General features: G+C 39.9%; 1 protein-coding gene across 6 annotated transcripts in view; it reads left to right on the top strand.

The window, feature by feature from the left end:
- Fgf13 (fibroblast growth factor 13) overlaps positions 1-25027 on the top strand; it is a 523434-nt gene that overhangs the window by 2611 nt on the left and 495796 nt on the right. For 2 of the 6 annotated variants that reach the window (XM_006527797.3, XM_006527793.3), the window contains exons 1-2: positions 14704-14978; positions 15614-15822. In XM_006527797.3, the coding sequence (XP_006527860.1) occupies positions 15774-15822 (49 nt within the window). In that variant the 5' untranslated portion in view covers positions 14704-14978; positions 15614-15773. Of the gene's footprint in view, positions 1-14703; positions 14979-15002; positions 15467-15613; positions 15823-25027 lie in introns of those variants that run through there. The other 4 variants (NM_001290414.1, NM_001356335.1, XM_006527796.4 and 1 more) reach the window with 3 other exon arrangements.

Genomic DNA, 25027 nt, shown 5'->3' with positions numbered 1-25027 from the left:
AATCAGACCAAAACTAAGCAAACAAAACAAGCAAGCAAGCAAGCAAGCAAACAAACAAACAAAAAAGGACCTTTTTTTTTTTTCAAGAGCTGAAGCTTCATTGGAAAAGATATCACAACCCATTTTGCCTCTGGAAATACCTTAAGCATGAGAGTACAATGTGCCCACCATCCCATCATGGGCATGATAACAATTAATTCTGTCTTAAGGGCACAACGTTTGACTGAGAGAGTAAAGTGCTTGCTGTGCAAGCATGAGGAAGACCTGGGTTTGGTTGCTCAGAACCTATATGCATAAAATGATGAGTATGGTGGCACATCCCTCTAATGCTGCCCAGTGCTGTGAGATAAGACAAGAAGATCCCTGGGACTCACTGGTCAGCAAATCTAGCCGCATTTAATAAGAGACCTTTCTAGTAAAGAGCAATAGAAAAGAGACACTTGACATTGAAGTCTGGCCTCCTTGTGTTGAAGTGTTCACCTATAACACACATTCATATGCCATGCACATAAAATAATAATAAAATAAAATTATTATATCTTTCTGTCATAGGTAGAACATCATACAATGTAGCTTTATTTCATCTAGGATGCAAGTATATGAAGCAGATCTCTTAAATCTGAAATTTGTGTACACATATGGGGTCTTAGAAGTCTTCTTAAGTTGGACAATTTAAGATAGCAATGACTAGTTTCCAGGGTGGTTCTTGGCTTCGGTATGATGGGAAGCACCTGGCATTTCTAAATACAGTTTTACCATACGGGAGAGATGAACACAATGCCAGAGGCTACAGAGGAGGAGCAAGAGGCATCAAGCAATGGTGATCTGAATGGACTTGGAATAGACTTCCTTTTTTTGACATATACAGAGCAGAAACTATATGTGCTGTAGAATTGTTCATTGTTGAAGTGTTGCTATTTCTTAATTTTAAATCAATATATGTTTATTTAAATCATATATATTTAAATCAATATATAATGTGTATATATAATAAAATACAACTATAAAATGCTTAACTATATTACTAGTTTAATATGCATTCTTCTACATTTTTATTCTCCTAGGATTGTAGCAAACATATATAGTTTGCATATGTGCACAAATGCCTATGCTTACCTGTCAAATTACAATTTATACAGAAATTATAGTCAGTCACACTTTTCTGTACCACACTCTTCTTGCCTTTCATTAGTGATGTGACCTTAGATTCTCTAGGGGGGTTATTTTGTTCATCTAGAAAATGAGAATAATAGTACCCATCTCATAGGGTTATGAAGATTCAGTGTCTTCGAAATATAAACCAAAACTAGGTACTCTCCTGTAATCCCAGAAATTGGGTAGCAGATACAGGAGGATTGTAATATCAAGGATAGCTTCAATTACATAGTTCTAAGCTAGGCTAGGCTACATAAAGTACTCAACATTTAGTTAAATCAGTATTTGCTACTATTCTTCTATTATTCCCATTCAACAAAACCTACAAATCACCTACAATTGTTTAATTTGATTCTTTATTGCTTAGGCAACACTTTGTTATATAGATGAAAATAAGTTATCCAAACAATTACTTTTGTAGGCATTAATTTTACTTCCACATTTTGCTAATAGAAGGCAAAAATCACAATAAAATCTTGATTATATAGATTTACATGCTGCCATTTTTCTTAGTCTGTAATAGATTCCCAAGAATAAAATAACTGGGTTGAAAAATGAACGTTGCTTTTAATTCCTTCAGAGTTGCCCCATTGCTTTCTTAAAAGCACATAATAAATTCACAGTTGCACTAGCAATGCAAAAGTATACTTTATGCTGCAATACTACTATGTTGGCCTCACAGTGCTTTCTTTTTTTTTTAATATTTTTGTGTGTGCATGTATGTGTATATACCATGTGTGTGTGTGTAAATTAACCAAACTCAGAAGAAGGATTATGCCCTGAGTCTAGAGGTACAGAGAGTTGTGAGTTGTTATGTGGGTTCTGTCAACTAAACCTGGGCCTTCTACAGTCTGAAAAAGCAGAAAGCACTCTTAACCACTGAGCCATATCTCTACTCCCCTTATAACCCGTTGTAAATGTTATTGGTCTTATATGTAAAGTAGGCTGGTGATTTACTGTGCCTGGTTTAAGTGCCTTCTTATCAATTTGACTTCTTTAGGGGAGAAAGTTACTTATTTAAAGCTATAGCTTCTTCTCCTCCTCCTCCCCCTCTCAATTTGTAGGTGTTTCTTGTATTTTTCCTTGTAAGCCCACCCTTTATTTTATCACTCTAAACTCCTCATGTCTTTTCTAGGTATAGCTATGTTTCCAGTCTTGTTAATCTGTTTGAATTGTGGTGATTTTACCCAAATTCTGAAAAACTGTATGTTGTAAAATGACTTTTATGACTTCTCAGTCAGCTTAAGGAATTGGTTAAGAGGCTCTTTCCATTGAGTGGTAGTAGACATTACAGAATTTTTGCTATTCTTTAAATATTTCTTTACCTCTATATAATTTTTATTTTAGGTAAATATCGTCTCATTTGTTTCAAGTTAATAGCTAATTGCATGCATATTTTATTTCCACTACATCTTTGTGAACTGAAATGAAATACCAACTTCTGTTATGCTTTAAATGACTTAAACGATTGTATTTGTATAATTGTGCATAATTGGCTTTGTTCTTAAATCGCTTTGTCAATTACTTATGTGCTGCTGTCATTTCATTTGATCACAGTAACTTTAGAGCATAATCTATATCTAGAAAGTATTTTTTCTTTCCCTCCCTTCCTCCCCCTCTCTTATTTTTCATGCTTATTCTAGGGCATTTATTCTTACATATAAGTATTAAAATATATGAATATCCTCTTTTTCTACTGCAAAAAACTACATCGGAGATTTAAATTGGAATTTGAAGATATAATATTGACATTGAGAAAATTGAAGTCTTATATCAACTCTTCTGGTTCATTCACTCATTTTGTTAGGATTTGGTTTTTGTTTTTTCACACTGGCTTGATGCTTTTCTCATTAAATTTATTCCAATATTATATAGGATATTTTCATCACTGTGAATACAATTTTATTCCATTTTCATTTCAGTGTTCATTACTTGAATAGAGACACACTATATTGTGTGTTTGCAAGTGCGTGTTAAACAATTTTATATTCTTCCACCTGCCAAATTCTCTGAATCACTTGCATTGATTTTTGATTTTTAGTTTTATAAATAAAACATTAACAGATGAAGATATCAGTATAGTTTTGATGTTTATATTAGTTCCTTTTGGTATTTTTTATTAGCTAGAAACTTCAAGACAATGATGACTTATAATAAGGATATGAAGCATGCTTTTCTAGTTCTGATTTTATTTGATTGGGTTAGTGCTTTCCCATTTATGATTATATTTGTCTTCCAGTTTTGGTAAACTGTCTGTACTATTTCATGATAAGTTAATCATATTTAACTGATAAGTATATTAGGAGTGCAGCTAAATATTATCAAATGACTTTTAAGGCTATATTAATATCATCATTTATATTATTTTTTTCTTTGATGCAAGTTATTGATGCCATAACTTAAGTTTAGGAATTACTGAACCTCTGTCACATTTCCAAATTTAATAGTATATATAGCTACTAATTTTTATGAAACAAACCAGTAAAACCCTCAATGGTGTAAATTGACACATATATAATTTAATTTACTATTTATGGGTCTTTTGGTGGTCAGGGTTTGCTTGTTCTAGTCTGAGTTCAGGTAAGTGACTCTAATTGTCACTGTAGGTCTGTCTGGCTCTGTTCCTACAGACCATAGTGCTTAGTACTACTTTTTTTCTAAGAAAACTCTCATTTTTCTATTAATCAAATCAAGAAGTCATGGAGCTAGTCTCAGGGTGACTGCAGGGATACAAGAAGGAAGGAGAGTATGGCCAAGGCCTCTTAAGGCCTACATTGAGAAGAGTCACAATTCCACCTCATTTTATTCTTCATGTCAAATCACTTGGCTTATTCCAAAATTGAGGTACAGGAAATGAATACCTGAAAGAAAATTCTGAATCAAGGGAAAGGTGACATATACCACATTCTAAGTGGTCATAATGTCACTTTATTGAAAAACACTGCTTTGAATTTAAAATGTCAGCATGTATATCCAAAAGTCTCCTTTCACATTTTAAGGCTTGTAAGTATTTTTTTAAATCTGATTTCCAAGAGGGTTATCTTCTCATTGGTTTTTCTCAAAGAACAACCTTAAACTATTTTATTAATTCTACAATTTTTGTAATTTCCTTTCTTATTTCTTTCTCATTAAATTTGCAATTCTTTCCAAAGTGTCATAAGACAAATACTTTCTCTTCTCATATTTGTTTGTCAATGCTATAAGAATATATAGGGTTTTTTTTTTCCCTGAGAAAAGCCTTTTCTGTGCCATCTATATTTTGGAATAAAGTGATTAATTTTTATTTTTTTCAGGTTGTTTGAATTTTTACTTTGAATTTCCTGGCATTTTATGAGTATATTTCTAACATTCTGTGAGCTTACTTTTACATAATTTCAATTATTTCAGTACTATAGCTGTCGGACTCAGAGAACCCATTTGCCACCTTTTGTTTTGCTATATTCTCTGCTTCATCACTTTCTTTGAGATCTGTCTTCAAAGTCTCTTACATTGTTTACCCTCACAATTCTCATTTTTGCCTTTGTGCTCATTATTTTCTGCTGTGTGTTGTCTTCCTGGCCACTATTTTGGATCTCAACCACACTTGTCTTCTTGTATGGTTAATCTACTAAACTGTTGATTTGGTAAATCTTATCTTTGAGGTACCAGAAAGTCTATTTTATGCTACTGTTGAACCTTTACATATATTTCCTTACTGGCAATGATGGGGCGTTACAAGTTAGGACTTATCTGTCCTTTCACAAAACTAATTAAACTCTTTTGTTTATAGCTTATTAAAGCTGTCTCATGGTCAAGGGGTCAGGTACTGAAGTTGTAACAGGGCTCTCACTTGGTAGAAAACTAAATTCTGAGGGGAGGAGCTTCCTCTCTAGGTTTATCGTGTCCCTATCTGTTGTTTTGATTCATTCCTCCATACTTCTTGAAGTTTTATGTATGGCAGCAGGAATATGGGTGTAATGTTTTGTTCAGTTTCTGGTCTTCTTTTGTGAGGTTTTTATGGTGCAGGATCAGTGATTCACTTTGCATTTAACAGAGTAAGAAAGACAGCAATTCTTGTGCCAAGACTCTTACAACATACAGGGCAGAACTCATATTTAGCTACTTCCCATAAGCTTTAATAAGTCTTTTGCTCAGGAAAGGTAAGTACTATGCAGTTTGCAATGAGAAACACTGTAAGCTAAAGTTCTCACTTTCCTAGAATCTTCTCACACGGTATATTCTAGTTATACTGCGTCACAAGGAAATGATTTATAATAATATGGGGCTGGTGGTGAGATTCAGGATGGAAAACCATAATAGTGTGAATACAGTTGTAAAAATAATCACTAGAATATTATGATGTTGGGCCAGCAACATGGTTCAGCAAGTAGATACATTTGCTGCTAAGCATTGTTACCTGTGTTTGATCTAGAATCTCTGTAAAAAGAGGGAATTGACTCTAACAAGTTGTTTTCTGGCTTCCACATGAATGTGATGCCTTGAATATCGATGCCTGTGCACACATATCACATGCACAATGCATCCCCTACATCCATACCCACCCCCATACAAATGCATACATGCATGCACTAAATAAATCTAATAAAAGTAAAAGTATAGCACAATGCTAAGAGGTTTACTATATTTTAGTTTTAATATATTTCTTTAAAAAGGACGTACGAGGAGAGTGAAAATACAGAAGATTCATGCTAGGTAATCAGAAAAATGTCTTAAGTCACTACAACTTGAATTCTTGCAGAAAACAAGAAAATAAAAATTTGTTAGAATTGGGTAAAGCTGTTAGTTTTAGTTACATAAAGTTAATAGGAAGCAGAAACTAAGAGATTTCTGTTCATTCATGGTGTCTAACCATTCATAGCACCTTAAAAATATTGATTCTGCTTTACTTTGTTCATCTAAAATTTCAGTTGCTCTCAATAACAAAGTCTAACCTATATGGACAAAATTTCCAAAAAAGAAATTGTACCCTCTAACTGGAGCCTTCTTCAAAGCTGATTAACTAAGTAGAACTTTGGTGAATATGAAAAGTTTGGAATGTTTATGGGCCAGAGCCAAATTTCAATTTATCTTGGGCTATCTTTAGCCTCCTACAGAGCCATCCCTTGCCCACTTCTGTGTCTGACCTAATACAGTAATAGATGAAAACCTTTTGGAATGTATTAACTTAATAAAACCAGATTCCAGCAACTAAAATGCTTGGAGTATCACTAAATAGAGTTTGAATGCTATGGCTGTGGTTTTTCTTCATTGCTGTTACTAATTACGGAATATTTCCACCAATGTATATTAAAAAGTGCCTTGATTTATGGCATACTTTGTTCTGTTACTACAGAAATTTTATGAAACTGCTTCTATATTGTAACCTGGAATTTTGGATGAATTAAATATGTATTCCCCAGGCCATGGAAACTCATATTTGTGTCTTTTGAGGCAAAAGTAGTTTCACCTAAACACCTAGAATACAAGGAAGAGACTTCTGGGAAATGTAGTCCTTACCCTCAAGAGGAAGTGCTAAGGATAGGTAAGTTCATAATGTAATAAGTAAAGTCATTCAGATGATGTAATAGGCATGCATGCAGTCTACCAGCCCAATATCTCTGAAAGAAAAACAAAGAAGAGAGGCTAAAGTTATAGGAGTATCTAAGGGAGCCCCTGGAAAGGACTCCTCTGCGTTAATGTGGGGCTCAGAAATGTTATCTCTGCTAACAATAAATCCCAAGCATCACTCCCTATTGATGGATTCTTCCAGAGTCTTCTATCTGATGGAGATCAGAGATTTCTTGAAAATGTCAGCATAGGCTTTTGAAACAAAAAAAAAATATCTGAGGTGAAATCCTAATACCTAATTCAATATCAATGATAGCATGAGCAGATAAATTGCCTTTTCTTAGTTCTTTCTCTCTTTTTTTTCTCTCTCTTTTCCTCCCTCCCTCCCTCCCTGCCTCCCTCGCTCCCTCCCTCCCTCCCTCCCTCCCTCCCTCCCTCCCTTCCTTCCTTCCTTCCTTCCTTCCTTCCTTCCTTCCCTTTTTCTTTCTTAGAGATAGGTCTTACAATATAGCAGTGTCTTGCCTGGAACTTGCTATACAGACCAAGCTTGCTTCTATTATATATTCATGGGCCTAAAAGCAAAGAACTAACCAACTGGGACACCAAAAGTATTAGTTCAAACAAAACATTTCTTTCTAAAAGTTGACTACCTTGTGTAGGTTATTACAGTAGTGGAACAGTGGCTGGCACAAAATGACTGGGTTACAAGTACTTTCAAATGAAGGAAAGTATAGATACAATTTTCTTGTTGTTATTGACACAGATTGTTTTTTCATATTTTTTCATATTTCAGTATTTGTTCATTTATTCTTTCTTAAAAATGTATACCACTTGAATATGATCTTTGTGATAGGCATAAAAACAGTCACCTAAACTTAATACTGTAGAAAAGTTTTCAAGGAACTACCCAAAAGGGAAGCCTCAGTCCAAATATTTGAGAAAGCTGATCACATAAATCAGACATGTCCAACTTGTGATCCATAGGCCACATATCTCCCCTGATAACTATGATCATAGCCCAACAAATTTGTAGATGGCAATGTCATATAACAATGTTGAATGATTGGACACGTCTGACAATCTTTGAGAAGAAAAGAACGATTTCTAACAAAGATTGGGGCTATAAGACAGAATTTGAGAGAAGCAGGGAGAAATGTCAGAGGCTGAATTCTATAAAAAAGAAATGTGGCAACTCACCTTGAAGTTTGTAGTGGGATATTTTCCTCAGGAATCAAGAACTGGGAAAGGAAAAGTGAGAAGGCATGACTGAGCAGAGTGAGTAGTTGAACTTTGAAGAAGGACAACCACACCCTTGGCTAAGAAGGCATGGATCAACGGGGTCTGTGAGAGTGTGAACGTTAGGCCAGAACTCAGTTATGCAATGTGGATTCTTGCATGAAGGCCATGACTTCTGGCTAAGCAGCTCTGCAAATAAGGCAACCCTGGCAGAAGTGACAGTTTAAGGATGCTCACTGACCTCAATCCATACACCTGTCCATGAGCACTTTCATGGAAGTGGAATGTGGATAGCATATCTCTGTGTCAACCATTCTGCGGTAGAACCTGGCATTGACACAATGCAATAGCCTGTAGGTCCTAAGAGCTCTGCTCTGGTTTTGGGGCTTGGATTTCTCTGCATGAAACTTTCAGAGGTGCTGGTTATTCCATAATAATTTCAGAACATGTCAAGTTATAGAGAGGAGGGAATAAGAAAATTTGAAAGCAAAGACTTGAGCCATCGTCCTGGATAAGCCTCTTACTGGTTGTGTGTGTATAAGTTGCTTTGCCTTTCTGAATTTGCTCCATGATCTGAAGAATGAGACTGATGATAGTAACACATTATTTCTTTGAGTATAAAAATGGCATAACATGAATAAATATTTAGTATAGGCAAGAGACTTAGTGGTTCTGTGAACAGCATAATGAAGATGGGATCTTTATTATGCCTTTTATTATGTGATAGGAATTGTGGTAAGCCTTGTTAGAAGAGGCATCTGGGAGTTTACCCTGAAGAGTTATGCAGAGTCCTTATCATCTCTGGGCATCTTTGTCAAAGAAGTGAAGATATAGCTAAGCATCAATCTGTTAACAACTAAATATTAGAACCGAGACTTTTTTCAAGGAAAGAAATTTCTTTTTTACCATTGTCAGAATAAATATTAAAGTAAAAACAAGGACAGGACCTGAAAAACTTTGGAAAGCTGACCTGGACCAAAGTGTTTTGCCTGTTGTGTGCTGAGAAATGATGGCAAAGTCTGTTGCTTGACTGTGTTTTTTAGAGACTTATTTATTTTTATATGTTTGACTGATTTGCCCATATGTGTATGTACCACACACATGCCTGGTGTCCACAGAAGTCAAAAGAGAATGATACTCTGTAACTGGAGATAGAATAGTTGTGATCTGCCATGTGAGTGCTGGGAATAAAACTCGGGTCCTCTCGAAGAGCAGCCAGTGTTCTTAAGCTCTGAGTCTTTGCTCCAGGTCCATCTGAATGTTGATAAAGTGGTTACGACAGACTTTAGAATGTAGACCACGCTGTGAGATAAAAGGCCAATATTGATCATTCACTCCTCTTTGTCATAGGCAATTCTGAGCACCGTGGAATGGTGAGCATTCTTGATGGACAGCTCATGCTTCTGGTGACATCTATTGTTTTGAAATGTGAAATGATAGGGGTTCTTGATAGACAGCCCTTGCTACCCAGTGATAGCCATTGTTTTGTAGTGTGACTGAATCTTTGAACAAACTCGATCTCAATAATTTCCCCTTCCCTGAACAATCAAGAGACAAAACACTTAAAGATGCCCATTTCTCACAAGCATTCTGATTTGGAAAATTATAATGGTCTAAATGCTCAGTTTTACATGAGGCAGAAAATCACATATCTGCTTGCTGTGGGTTGTGACGATCTTAATGTTAAGCAACTGATGGATAAATTATTGACATCTCCCTGTTTTACATATGTCACTCACTTCTAAAATCCAGTTTGAGCCATAGCTGACAAACAGAAAACAAAAAAATCCATGGACCAAAGTAATCTTGGGTTCTCATTTTCTTTAATAAGAATTCGTGTAACAAAGCACCCCAAAGCTGAATATCTTTAAACGATAACCATTTTTAGCATAATTGTGTGGATTAAGAATCTGGATAGAGTACAGAAAGAGATGGTTCTTTTCTGACTCTTGAAATCTAGTAAATTTTAACTTGACTGTCTGGCAGAAAGCTAACATGGTCTGACATGGGCCATATAGCTAGGATCTTCGTAATTGCCATCACCTGTGTTCCTTCATGTTCTTTCACATGATCCCTTCCTATGGCCAGCTTGGGTGTCTTCATTTGTTTTCTGTTGCAGTGATAAAACACTGACCAAAACCACCTTGGGGAGGGCTTATTTGGCCTGCAGGGCAGGAACTCAAGGCATGATTCTGGAGAGATGAACTGAAACAGACTGTAAAGAAATCGTGCTTAGTGCCTTGCTTCTCTTGGCTTGCTCAGCTACCTATCTCTCTGTCTTTGTCTCTTTTCTTTCCTTTCTTCCCCATTTTTCCATGAGACAGCCTTTCTGTCTCTATAACAGTTCTGGCTGTCCTGGAACTTGCTCTGTAGACCAGGCTGGTCTTGAACTCATAGAGATATACCTGTATCTCCCTCCCTGGTGCTGTCTGGCTTCAACTACCTTTTTCTCTCATTAATGTATTTATTCACTTTACATCCTGATCATAGTCCCCTCTCCCTTCTCTCCTCCGAGCCCCACTCTCACACTCCTCCCCCATCCCTCCTCCCCTTCTTTTCAGAGAATGGGAGGCCCCCATGGGAACCAAACCACCCTGGCCCATCAAGTTGCAGTAGGACTAGTTGTGTCCTGTCCCACTGAGGCCAGGCAAGGCTTTCAACTACCTTTCTTAAACAATCTCAGCACCTCTGACTAGAGAGTATACCACCCATACTAGGTTCTCCCACATAAATTAGCATTCATTAAAATGTTCTACAGACACCAGCATGGACCAGTCTGATGGAGAAAATTCTTTAATTGAGATTCCCTCTTCACAGGTATTGCCTAGTTTTGTGTCATGTTGACAAAAAGTAATTATGACATTGGGCTTCTTCACATCATGGATGTATGGATACCCAGTGTCTTACATGGTAGCTGGATTTCCCCCAAGAGAAAGTTCTTCCAGATCTTTTAAAGGCTTTACCAGGACCTGACACAGTATAACTTCTACCACCTTCTATTGCTCAAAGCACAAAGACAGCTTGGATTCAATTAACTGTGTATTAGATGTTAACTATATATTATGAAGTGTATGAACTTAGAGGTGTGTAAGAACTTGTGGGTTTCTATTACAGCATCCATATTACTCAACCTTGCATTACTACAATGAAACATCTGAGGCTTCTAACTCCATAAAGGTAAAAAGGAAAGGCTTATTTCAGCTCAGTTTTGGAAAACTGAAAGTTCAAATGTCAAGATGAAAACCCTCACTCGGAAGAAGTGATTCATGGCTGCTTGGCATGACAATGGCAGGAATGAGTATCAGGGCAAGAGGGTCACATCATGCATATCATGGTGGAAATGAGGGGTGTATGTGTGAGTATTGAACTCCTTACCTGGCGAAATAGAAAGTCAGATAGGCAGATTTTGCTTCTTCAACCCATTCTGTAGTGGGTCATACATATACCTATGATGACTATCCTCTTCATTTTTTTAATAGCACTACCCCAAAGACCAAGTCTTTGGCTATATAATAGACACTAAGGAGATACTTAGATTATATGTAAACTACAAAAATAGCTAAAAGCAACAACAATAAAACTACTTAATTTGAATCACAAGTCCTTGGGCCAAGAATTTGAAAAGGATCCCATTGAATAGTTCTCTATTGAAATGGCCTCTCACAAGAAATGCAACCAGATGTGAGATGAAGTTGATATTATCTAATAATATGGATTGTATATCTAAGATGCAGATCTTGTTTGACTTGGCAGCAATGCAAGTTGTTGTCAGGGAGATGAGCATGAACCTTCAGCTTGAGAGCCTAGTAATAAATTCTCCGGGGTGGTTACACTTCATATATGATGGTGGTGTGATAGGCCATCAGGTGGGCTAGGCCTGTCTGAGAATTTCCAGTTTACTCTAAAATTAAGAAAGCATCGCTTTATTACAATGAACTTATGTGCCCTCAGGGTTCTCAGCCCTTAGAGGAGGGAGATACAGCACACATGTGGATTTAAGGCCAGTATGTGATTCACGGTGAGACCTTGCCTCAAAACAAAAGAAAGCAAGGCAGACCAAATCTTTTGGTGGTCTGCATATGTACTGGAGGGACCACCTTCTGATCATCCTAGCATAGATGTCAGAGCCTGTTTCAGCAGGTCATTTTGCTTACCAAATACTGGACACTGGAGGCTGGAGTATGGGTTCATTGGAGCCAGTGCTAATGACATTTTCATGTTAAACATGTCAGAGGAGATAAAAATGGAGCAGACCCATTTCCTTTACCAATGTGGCTTGGTATAATCCCCCTAGCAGAGTCAGAAAGTTTATTTGGATACCATTGCTTGGCTGTTCACTTGAATAGTCATAATTCTTGGTGTTTAGCACTAAAACTCTTATGACCATTGATCTGTCTCAACACAGGCACACACCATTACAGTGTTTTTGCATGAGGTGTCTATTTTCTTTATGTTCTTATTATTTCTTTTGCAGGATGGTTTCCAGTGAGGAGACACAATTTTACTGACTTGTGCTCACGGATAAGCAGGCTTCATTCACTCTCCCATGCAGACATGTCTCTACATCACCTCAATAGTATCAGCTAAACTAGATTTCACCCTGGGTTTGCTATGCTTACTGTTTTATTGTCTTTTAAGGAAGAGTTATACCTAGCTTCCAGCTGGATGTTAGTCTTGCTGACTACAGAGCTGTGGGTAGAGATTATTGGTAAAGACAGAGAACCCTCTAAAATCACAATGTCGTTACCCTGTTGGAGCTTACCAGGAAGACATAGACAAAACAAATGGTATGGGTACACAGGAGTCGACTAGCACTAGCACACACACACACACACACACCAGGACAGCAGGACAGCAGGGCAGGGTGGGAGTGTGGTGGGATGTGTGTGTGTGTGTGTGTGTGTGTGTGTGTGTGTGTGTGTGTGCTTTTGTTTGTTTAGGGAGGTTGACAAAGACTTAGAAGTTTGTGCTTTGAAGAAATGTCCAGGGAAAGTGTTTCCCCTGCTGTAAGAGGCTAAGGGTAGCACTGTAAGATGGTGTGCTAAAGAATAAGTTTGGGCTGAGAGGTAGATACACCTGGATTCTTACCCAGGCTCCACAAATAAGTAGGCCTGTGACCTTTTTGAAAATTCTTCAGTGTAGAGCTAGTTAGACATGGTGTTTTATGTCTGTCACCTTAGTACCCGGGAGTACAAGGCAAGTGTGAGCTCCATTGTGAGACCTGGTTTTTAAGAAAAATCATTTAATCACTCCAAGGCCCGATTTCCTTATTTGAAAATGGAAGTAATAATACTAACACTTACTAGGGGGGATGGGAAGTTTCAATAAGACACTGATGCAGTTACTGAACACAATTGCTTCACACAGTCTAGGAACTTAAAGAATGGTAGCTATTATTGGGTATAGATTACATAAGAATAGTTGTTTAAAAATTGTTTTTCTCCTGTTTTTTCTCCAAACACACATTCAAACATTTAAATTTCTGTCTTTTGAAGGGACATTCCTTCTTTATCAGAATATTGATATTAATTAATGGTCTAACCTTGGGTTGGGTAATTACATTGTGTCATCAAGCTCCAGGTTATTAGATATTATTTGCAAGAAAAGAAGGCCTACAGTTCCTCTCAGACTGAGCATGGAGGCTGCAAATTGAGTTTAGAGAATTACTGACCTTCAGACCCTGGCTGGTAGCAGGGGCAGCCCACACTCCTGGCCTCGAAAGCCACAGCAGGCTCTTGTAATTGAGTTACTGCCTGGGATTCAGTAGGACTAATCCATCTATATGATTTCTTCGCCTGGTTTAATATCATTAACAAAACCAAATTAAGGAGAGGGTGGAAGTGTGGTGGGATGAAGTGAATGGCTTTTCTGCTTGGGGCTCACTAGCACATCTCTATTGTTAGGATACAGTGTATTTTTTTTTTCCTTCGGTTTTTCGAGACAGGGTTTTTCTGTGTAGCCCTGGCTGTCCTGGAACGTATATTTTGGTGACTGGGTTGAGGGCTCTGTGAACTAAGCCATGCCCTCAGTCTCTTTACTCCTTAACAGCACCCATCGGTCCGCACTGACAGAAAGGACAGTGTGAGGGGAAAGGTTTGCAAACATCCAGGCACTGATTGCTGAGCTTCTCATCACTCCTTTTCTAGTCCTTGACTTCTTTGCCTTATATCCCGTACATAACTTCTGGTTTTGGAGCCGTTTTTTCTTTGAGTTCTAACTCTCAGGGATCTTTCATGGATTGTTACAAGTGTAGCCTGGGAGACAAGCCATCCTACTTATTCTTCTACTGCACTAGAGACTTGCCCCCCCCCCCTCACTTTACAGAAGGTTGGCTAACCTGAGCAGTGGGGGACTACAGCCCAGGGAGAAGGGGCCGGTGTATGATGCGATGCGGGTGGGAAGCAGCAAGCACTAGGTCAGTTTCACTCTCTGCCCCATTGGCAAGCCAGATCCCTTTCTCCCTTCTTGGAGAACCAATCTGTCTCAACTTGGACGGGTGGCCAGAGGTGAAGAGGCACAGACTCCAGGACAGATCTCACTGCAGTTGCCAACAGCGGAGTCCCCAAAGTGTAGGTGGCAACCAGTGGAGCCAGAAAGGCAAGCACTGGAAGTCTAGGGAGTAAGGAGGGTGGAGATTAGGGACTCCTGGCTTCGTTGTTCACAGCGGATCAAGAGACCTGCTGTGGCAGCACTGGAGGACCTTGCCTGTCCGGGGAAATAGGGAACACCCCGCTGACAAGATCGCCCGCACTTCGCTAGGCTGCCAGGCTTTTGCAAGGCGGCAGCTGACGTCTGCGCGCCCCTGCCGAGCTCTGTTTTTACTACAGCCGGCAGGCGGCTTTGTGGGGCCCCGCCCTCGCCGGCTGCCCCCCCCCGCCCCCCGCCCCCCGCCCCCCGCGTGCCCACACCTTGTCGTTTATATAGAACGCACCCCAGTGCCGATTCCTGCCTCTCTGGGATCAGAGAGTTCTTTGCCCGGAGAGTGGCAGCGAGGGAGCAGGCGAGCTCCGAGGGGGTGTGGGTGTAGGGAGAGAAAACAGGTAAGGGTTTTCGCTTCCCGCTTCTCTGCGGGCCAGCAACTCCGGGCCCCTCTTTTGGCCAAAAGACAGGAATCTGAAAACGGACTAAATAGAAAGGAGCGAACCTCCCTTTCCGAATCCCCGCGGGCGAGAAGCTGCGCGGCTCTGCGGTGTAACAGGCTCACACGTTGCTCATCACATGTTCAAACATTTCCCTTTCGGGGAGGCTCGTTATTTTTAAGTGAATATTTTCGTCTTTGTTTTGATTTTTTTAAAAACCTTCCTCGGTGTTTTATTTTGATTGAGTTGGCGGCTCAGCAGATTGGGAGAGGCGGGGAAAAGCTACCCAGTAGAGCTTGGGCAGAACACCCAGGCAACTCCCGGCGTGGTCGGCGCCCGTGGAGCGAGCGACCCGCACAGAGCCCCGGCAGGCCGGCGGCGAAGCCGGGAAGTCCCGGCTGCGCCTCCCGGGTGCCCCGAGATTCCTGAGCGCGGCTCTCCGAGGGCGGGTAGGAGCGGCGGGGCGCTGGAGCGGCCGCCCCGCTTTGTCTCTGCACTTCTGGAGCGCGGCGAGCGGCTCCTCCCGCGGCCGGCCGCTCAGGCTCGGGCGGCGGCTCCTCCTTCACCCCTCTCTTTTCCTCCCCACTCTTTCGCAGGCGGCGACAGCAGCGGCAGCGGGGGAAAAAGCGGATTCCGCCCGGAGCCACACTGAGAGCTCGCGGTCGCGACTTGCCGCCCTAAGCGCTCTCGCAAGTCCAGCCAGCTCGGCGAGGACTTCCTTCTCCTGGACGAATCTTGTCAAGCAAGCTGGGATCTATGAGTGGAAAGGTGACCAAGCCCAAAGAGGAGAAAGATGCTTCTAAGGGTAAGCCCACCGAGAAGTCCGCCTCCTTCCCTTCGCTAGGTTGCCCTCGCCCCCTTGTGTGCGCGCCGCCCAGTGGCTCCTAGTCTCTGTGCTAGACCCTAAGGTGCCCATGACCTCTGCGACCCCGGGCAAACCCCGGAGGTCTAGGCTTCTGGGGGAGTGTGGGTTTGCACCACTTTCCCTCCATCCTGGCGGAACTGTAGCTCCTCCAGAGCCTCCAGTCTCTTCCACTGCCCCTCTGAACGCATGGTGGACGCGCTGCGGGCAGACGAAGCTGCAGCAGCCTGGAGCGCAGGGAACAGAGCTGCCTGCTATTGACTGGACATATCTCTCTCTCTCTCTCTCTCTCTCTCTCTCTCTCTCTCTCTCTCTCTCTCTCTCTCTCTCTCTCTCTCTCTCTCCCTCTCCCTATCTTTCTCTCACGCTGTGTGTGTGTCTCTCTGTGTGTGTGTCTCTGTGTGTGTGTGTGATAATGTGTGTTTGTGTACGCTCCAGAGAGTGTGCATATGTGTGCTGCGCGGTGCAACATGGTGACATACTCAGGAATTTGTCCCACTCTCAGGACCCAGGCACAGACCCACGTTCAACCCACCTCGCCGTGCCCTCAAATGCAAACAAAGAGCCTGGCCCATATGCAGAACCCTTCCCCCATACTTCTCACCTCACGCCCCTTACCCCCCAACTTCCTACCCACTGCACTTAAAGCAGAAGACAGGAACGTGCACCTTTTGACATGCCGCGTGCAAAAGTGAGCAATCTGGATACCCTGGCGCCGCCCGTGTTGCGCCTCAGTAGCGCAGCCTTGCCAAGCCCCGGGAGAACAAAGGCTGTTGTCCCCTTGCCACTGGTGCCTAGTGGGAGTGGGCCTCTGCAGGAGGGCATAATTCATTTCCTCAGCTCCCTGGGATATAGCCACCTGGCCCAAGGCTCCTGGTCCCAGGTCCCCTAGAGTGTACTTCTCGGCCTGGGGCCTCCCGCAGGCAGGATGGGGACATGCAGCAGAGCAGGTCTCAGGCTGGGAAGAACTCAAGAAAAGGAAGGGGTGTTCTCTGCCACCACCAGCTTGTACTAGTGCTTGCCTTGCTCAGGACACAGCTTAGAAGGGATGTGTAAACTGGAGACTGCAGTCATGAGGATTAGGACACAGAGACAGGCACAGGGGAGAGATCTGGAAGAGTGGTGAGCAAAGGCTCAGGTGCATGAGTGTCTGAAATAGCCACAGTAGACTCTGGTTTGGGCTAGGTCCTAAGGACCACAGGTATCTTGACATGCAGAAATTCACTCCAGGTAACGTGGGTTTGCAACAGTGGGGAGTTGGAGGAAATCCAGCCCTTTTTGATTGTGCGCTGGGGTGGGGAGAATTAACCCTTCCATGCACCCAAGGGCTCCTTTCTCTCCAACTCTTTCCCCTAGTCCCCTTTCTTCTCTCCTCGCTTCTTTCAGAGCTTGCTTTCTTAGGGGATTGTAGGGCAGAGCCAGCTCCGCCCAACCTCCCCCGCCCCAGCCACCTGCCACAGAAAGTTGTCAAAGTCTTCAGAGCAGGGTCTTTATCCTGTTTTCTAAGTGGAAGTGTTTCTTTTCCCACTAAGCAATGTGGTTGACTAAAGGCTCTGGGAATTTGTGGATGGTTAGGTCTACTGTCCTAAGAGCCAGAGGTGTTAACTGAAGATTTGGGGACCCACTTAGACAAGGTGGCCATTTGGGAAGCACACATTAGCTGTTCCAATAAACTGTGAAGGTAGAACTGCCCTTACATGTTTCCACGGCTTCCTTAACTATGGCAGGTCTCAAAGATACCCTCATACGATAAGAAAAATTGGCTTAAGACGCCTTGTTTTGTTTTGTTTTGTTTTGTTTTTTGACACGGTGAAGATCATAGGTGAGGAGTTTACATGTGAGACTAGCACCTTATCACTGAGCTACACCCCAATACCTGCCCCTGTGTGTCATTTTCTACCTAGAGCTCAGAGAAGTAAGGCAACTAAAGGTTTTAGCATCTGATTGATCAAGATAACTCCTTCCCACTTGAACCTCCAATAGTGTCAACTTTTTGGCCAGAACTTTGGTTTCTGATTTCCATCAGGAGGTAATCAGGGTTCATTTCAGTCTTCCTTGGAGGGACCCTGAGCCAAATGAATTCACAGAAAATGACTTGCTGTTTTAGGTCTCTAACTTGCAATTGTTCAGAATAGATTAACAAGTCTGGACACAGGAGCACAGGTCTCTGTAACTCAATAATGATTTTTTTTTTTTTTACTAGCATAAGTCATGACATTTTCTTATGTTGACTCTTCACATTTGAAACCACATGCATCTGTTAGAGAGTTGTAGAGTTAGCCTTAGAATTATGGCTGGAATTAGAATAAGTTAATTTAATAGGGCAACTTTTAAGAAGGGAGTTTACTTACATGAGGAAATGGGGATTTTCTCCTAGTTAAAAGCAAGATTGCCCTTTCAGCTGTGCTGTTGGCCTTAGACTTTAGAGCTTGCTCAAAGTAGTGACTGTCAAGTATGCAGTAGCTTTTTTTCTCCTTTCAAGTATCATATATGACTAAGATAATGTTGGAAACAAATAATACCTGACCTATTCAATATTTTAACCAATAAAAATATTTACATTCTTAGGAGGTTTGGTTATTTGTAATGTCCTATATATAGGTCACATTTGCTGTTTTCAAAGCTCAGGTGTTCATTAGCATAGTGTTTGTAACATAGCAAACTATGGGATCAAATATTTAATAGACATTTCAAAATACATTTAGTTTTGAATGATGCTGTGACAAATGATTGAATCAAGTCAAATAATTTAGTAACAGCTTGAATGAACTTCATAATCTGTTTTGCAGCCTACTGCTCATTTAAATTCATCCTCCCACCCTATCATTTGGGGCGCATGCCCACAGCCTATCATCACTACATTGAAGATTATTATAGAGTACCACATTTCTACACTTTCTAAAACACACATAGTAAGTAATCAGTAACTTATTTTGTACTACCGAATAAAACGTGGTTTGGGCTGGGTGTAGTGATATTGTAATCTCAGTACTCCAGAAACTGAGTCAGGTTTAAGGCTAGTCTGTCTCACAAGCTGAAAGTTTGTCTTAAAAACAAACAACTCTCTTTAAAATTAAAAACAAAACTCAACCACCACAAGCAAATCCCTAACTCCAGGGCTGAAAAACTTTGATAATTCTTTCAAAACTGTAACCAAGTAGGCTAGACTTTTCTCTTTGGGAGAATGCAGGGTAGCATACTTGATTCTGTTTGAAAATTAATTACAAGGGTCTCTTGTATAGCTATTCACCTTTTTGTACTGATTTATGCTTTGCACACAATTTAAAATGGTTATATATATGCATTGTTTAGGTCATATAGTTCTTGAACAAGAGGATACATTTATTTCCATCTCAGGGAAGAAAACTGCATAACATGTATTTGTCCAAGTAGATATTTGCACAGATTTTACTGACCCTTCTCTCTCTGTCATATCGGTAAGATTTATTAGTTTGCCTGAGTTAGGAAAGGACTCACTTAAGCCTGTGTCCAATTTACTGCAGCTGTTCCTGTGGCACTCGACAACTTGTAGCTGGTGACAGTTGATACCAAATCTTTTCAGGATCAAATAAAAGTGCTAGCTGATTCTTTATTCCAAATCTCTCATTTGGTTCATATTTGAAGTTGAATGTGTTGCTATAACCAAACTTTCTTCTTAGTGCTTAGTCCTACGGCCTCAGGGTTATATAACTGTTTGGATGCTACATGGGCTGTGGGTTCTCTGGTGGGAGTGCTTGCATCAGGGCTGAGTTCATGCTGGCCACTGAGTGATGGAGGCCAATTCCATGCATAGTCCATGAAGCCAACCATTTGCACAGCTGCTGCTGTAGTGGACTGTGACATGTATGGACACATCTCACTTTCCTTTCCTTGTTGGGCGTTCCTAGTAGTCTTTCTAGTCCTACCCAAGAAGCACTGGACATTGTGGCTAATCAGCATAACATGGCTTGAATTTTGAATTCCATTACCAAAGGTCAACTTGGCCACTGTGACCTACTGTCAGGTTTACTCTTCAGCCAAACAAAGCAGGTGTTTAGAACAGGTGGTGCTTGCTGGTAAGATGTCATGACGTAGATGACCTCTTGTTTAAAAACAATCATCATAATCTGTCTATTACTCATGCAGATGCTTGCTTGTTTATTTTCATCATGCCATCATAGACCCATGGTTTGTAGACAGTTGTCATGAACCTCATAGTCCCTTCTGTGGTGAAGGTGGTGATTACAGCTTCAGGGAGATGGTATGCCAGGACTAGTCTCTAATCAAGAGTGTTTGACATTTTGATGGGTACAGGGTAGAAGATGAATACACACAATTGCCAGATTTCTTCTTTCTTGTTTCTGGATATGTACAGCTTCTTTATTGACAAATGTTGAAGCTGGAATGGGGAGCAGGGTAAAGCATAGGGTAAAGCATGGGGTAATGATACTGTAGCTTCTCCCTACCTTATTACCATTTCCATAAAGTCTCTTAGGAATAGAGTTCATGTCATTAAAGGGGGACAGGCTGCATCCAAGGGCTAGTGATATGGGTAAAGTTGGAGTAGAAATGGATGTTAGGTTAAGTCTTAAATGAAGCAGAATGTGGCTGTGACATGAAGGAAGTCACTGAGGGCCATATGTGTGTCAGGGAAATAGATATGTAGTGGCAGTGAATACAGGGACTAGATTAGAGGCAGGACATTGGGATCCATGTTTGGATGGTAAGCCAGAAGGCTCATTTTTGAAGCAATGAGTAGGAAGATGAAGCTGTTAGCATTTCAGGTCTCCCTGCAGCTGTGCTGTTTTATGCCCAAATCAACTCCTCATTCTGGGAATTACAATCAACACAGAACAACCAGAATGTGTTGCAGCTCCTCAAATATAGCCAATAAAAAGACTTGCTAGTGTCTGCTTCATTATGGTTTATATTTTTGGAGTTGAGAAATTTGAAAGGAATGGAAAATAATTGCAGAGATTAAACAATTCAAAGCAGAAGAAACACATGAATTAAAGGATGGTGGGGACAGGGGAGCCTACACGTCTATTACTGTGCTCAACTTAATATTACCGTTGAGATGTGATGAGAGCGCACATGATGCAGTTTTAACGGTTAGTCCAGAACATAGATATGTGTGTAACTCGTTTTCTGTAGTCACTGATGTGCATTTTCCTATTCAGAAGACACAATCATCACTGTGACTTATCAGCATAGACTGAGGAGTAGGTTTCAGGCATATTGCCATGAGTAATATCATTCATGTTGAATCTGAAATATAGGTTATTTATTTATGATATATGAGGTGCGAATATTTGGTTAAATCTTATCTTTGACAGTTTCCATTCTCTTTTCTTCTTCTTTCTTCTTTTGAGACAAGGTTGGAAGATAATCTTGAATAATTTGTGAAGGTCAGGCTGGCCTAGAGTTCATGATGTCACTGCTTCTATCTTATAAGCTTTGTGATTATATGTGTACACTACCGTACCTGATTGAATGTCATAGCTTGATGATACAATTTTAGAGGTGTGAATTTACAGAGAAATGCACTTTTTTAAAATTATAGCAGTCATTTTGACTATTATTCCAGTGCTTAATTTTATTTTCTTTTTGAGTAGATGGTCATTTATTTTCTCCTGGGAAATGTTTTCTAGGATATTAACCTTGAAAATGAAGGGGTTATATTTTTAAAAAGAGATATGTTCTTGATCTTGAGGTATAGTTAAAAATAGAGGACAATTTCCTTACAAGATCTGAGTTGTGATAAACATTAAGCATAAATTACAATTACTGTGTATTGTTATTACTGTAAAGGAGGTCTCATGTCTTACCCTTGACTCCATGTCGCTAAATTCATTTAAGCTCTCAATTTCAAATGGAAATGGTATTAGTGTTTCTAACTAATGACCTTCCCCACAGGCTAAGGCCAAAGTGTGGTAGTTGTTCCTGGTGGTTCTCTTAAATTGGCAGTACCCTTGGCTTTTTTTGAAGAATAGTTTTATTGACATTCTAAAGAGTTCCATCTGTCTGGTCTGAGTCAGGTTACTTGCTTGGTCTGTCTGTCAGATTTGGTCTGGATTTGGTTCAAAGAAATTCCTAGTTATGGGTGTCTGTTCTTTCTGGATCCTGTCAGTGGGTCCTGGGAAGACAGAAAGAAAATAATAATAATCTGGTGAAGGTTAGATCTAATCAGAAGCCAAATTAGAAAATAGTCAATGAAAAGAATAGTATGGATTCAACCGCATTTTTTAGTACTCCAAGTTTACTTGTGATAACATGTACATCTTCATAGGATGCATGATGATGAGTTTTAAGAAATGTTTACATCCATATAATCAGCACTAGTGTGACTATCTAGAATATTGTCAGCCTACAGTATCCTCTCATGACTCTTTCAAGTCATTATCATATTAAAGGAAAACTACTGTTTTGATTTCTATTACTAATAGTACACTGTGGTCACATAGCAAACTGTGTTTTCCTCTTTTGTATATGACAGCCCACCAACTTACCCTTCAGTATACTTCTTTTCCCTGTTGATACTTCTCCTTGTCTTGTTCTCTTGGTTTTTGAAAGCCTCTACTTTGTTTCACCATAGAGAATTTAATAGTTGTATATTTGGTTAGGCAATAAGAAATAGTTATTGAATGACCTAGGCAAGGCAAAGAATTCCATTGGGCAGCAGCAAGTTCTGTTTATATCACTGAAGAACAATGATCATCACTGTCATTATTATTGTACCACTGACATTATTGAATACTTACTACTTATTATCATTTTATATATCTCATTCAGTCTTTTTATATACTGTGGTAATGATTGTACATGTTATAAATTGCTTTATTTATGTGTATATGCATGTGTGTTAGGTGTGTGTGACCAGAAGAAGATGTCAAAGTCACTGGAACTATACTTATAGGCAATTGTGAGCTGCACAATGTAAATACTGGAAATCAAATTCCAGTCTTCAGGAACAACAGCAAGCATGCTTAACCAAGTTTTTAACCCATGGGTTTTGACTTCTTGGTGGTGGTGGTGGTGGTGGGGTTCAAACAATGCTTTCACATTGGTCACATGTCATATTTCTTCCTTATCAGACATTTATATTATAATTCATAAAAGTAGCAAAATTAAGTTATGAAGTAGCAATGAAATAATTTTATCATTGGGGTCAACATAGCATGAGAAACTGTATTAAAGGGTTGCACATTAGGGAATTTGAGAACCACTGCTCTAAGCCATCTCTAGCCCATGTTCTACTTTTATGACAGTCAAATTAAATAATGATTGCACTATAATATAATATGCACTATATAACTTTAGAGATGGCACCAGTAAAGCCCAGACAGACTGTATAGTTTGTACAAGGTTATACAGCTAGTAAGTTATAAATCATTAGCTCGTGCTTGGTTTTATAGTAATAAATAAATGATTGTTGAATGATGTGCCATATGAATCCACCAAAGATCATTGGTTCTGCCAGATGTAGTACTACACTCTTATAATCCTAGTACTTTGGATATAGAGGCAGAGGACTGGAAGTTTAAAGAACTTAGGTTGAAACCATGTTCCAAGCAAACTAAATGGGAAAACAAAAGCATTGCTGTTACTATGCTCTTTTCAATTCTTTGTTGTCGTGTCAGAAGGCAGTATATGAGAGAAATGCTCTGTCATTGTCTCTTGGTGGTTTAATGCCATAGACACCTGAGCATATTTCTATTGTAACTAAGGATCACCAGATACAAAGCTTTAAACTAAAGGAACAAGTTATCAATCAATGATTAGCTTTCTAATACCTAAATAAGTTGGAGATGTAATTTTTATTGTTCATCTTATGGCTATATGCCAGAGTTTTGACATGAAATGCCTCATTAAACCCTTATAATTATGTATATGAAATTATATATATATATAATTTCTTTACTTTTAACTATAATTTTGATGAAAAAAACTGAGACTCTGAGATGGAAACCATCTTGCGCAATAATCAAGACTTGAGAGTGATAGATCAGAGACTGTTACTCTGCACCATTCATGTTCTGTAATGCTTGGCTGTGATAATGACATTGGTGTTGTAGGTCTAGTCTGATGTCATTGCCAATCTGCCCCGACTCTGTGATTCTATCTCTGACATGAACTGAGCCAGAATACAGCTCCTTCCTGAAGATCATTGTGACACTTGTGTTGTCCACACACATCAATTTAAATGTACTTGTAGCTGGTTAATTACTGTGGAGAAAGTACAGCTTTCACCTAAATTTTTGCAATATATGCTTTGAAAATAAAAAAGATGAAGGAATGAGGATTTGAGCAAGGTTTGTTTGAGGGCACATTTACCTTGTAACCATTGTTACATACAGCTTCCCGAGACAGGAAATTTAAATGTTTTCAAATCCCACTCTTCATAAATGTAAGTTTAAATCCACCCACCAGCATGGATGTAATTAGGAAGAATGTTTATACATGCATGATTGCTATGTACTGTGGTCTTTTCAATGAAACAAAGATTCAATTTTTGGGGGAGTTACTGATTTATAGCATACTGTGCTGGGCTCTGGACTGAAGCATTGAAAAAAAACCAATTCCTATGGTTAAAGCTGTGCTTTCTTTTCCTCCCCACATTGGATAATTTACATTTTCATTTTGCAAAATATGTTTTACATTATTTCCCATTCCCTTGACACCTTGTGGTAAGGAATGGGCCATGCAAATATGACTATCACATTTAAGGAGTTGTTAGTTGGAATACAATAGTCAAGTTTTCTTTCTTTTCTTTTCTTTTCTTTTCTTTTCTTTTCTTTTCTTTTCTTTTCTTTTCTTCTTTCCTTTCCTTTCCTTTCCTTTCCTTTCCTTTCCTTTCCTTTCCTTTCCTTTCCTTTCCTTTCCTTTCCTTTCCTTTCCTTTCCTTTCCTTTCCTTTCCTTCCTTCCTTCTTTCTTTCTTTCTTTCTTTCTGTTTTGTTTTGTTTTTTTCAAGACAGGGTTTCTCTGTATAGCCCAGGCTGTCCTGGAACTCACTCTGTAGACCAGGCTGGCCTCAAACTCAGAAATCCGCCTGCTTCCGCCTCCCAAGTGCTGGGATTAAAGGCATGTGCCACCACCACCCGGCTAGTCCAGCTTTCTAGCACTCTATCTGGAAAGGTTTTTTCTTTACCTGTGTTCCTGTGCACACAC

Source organism: Mus musculus, chromosome X (assembly GCF_000001635.26).
Source record: "Mus musculus strain C57BL/6J chromosome X, GRCm38.p6 C57BL/6J".
In the NCBI taxonomy this organism is placed as follows: Eukaryota; Metazoa; Chordata; class Mammalia; order Rodentia; family Muridae; genus Mus; species Mus musculus.
Note: the sequence above shows the minus strand (reverse complement) of the source record. Positions and strands in the feature narration are given on the sequence as shown.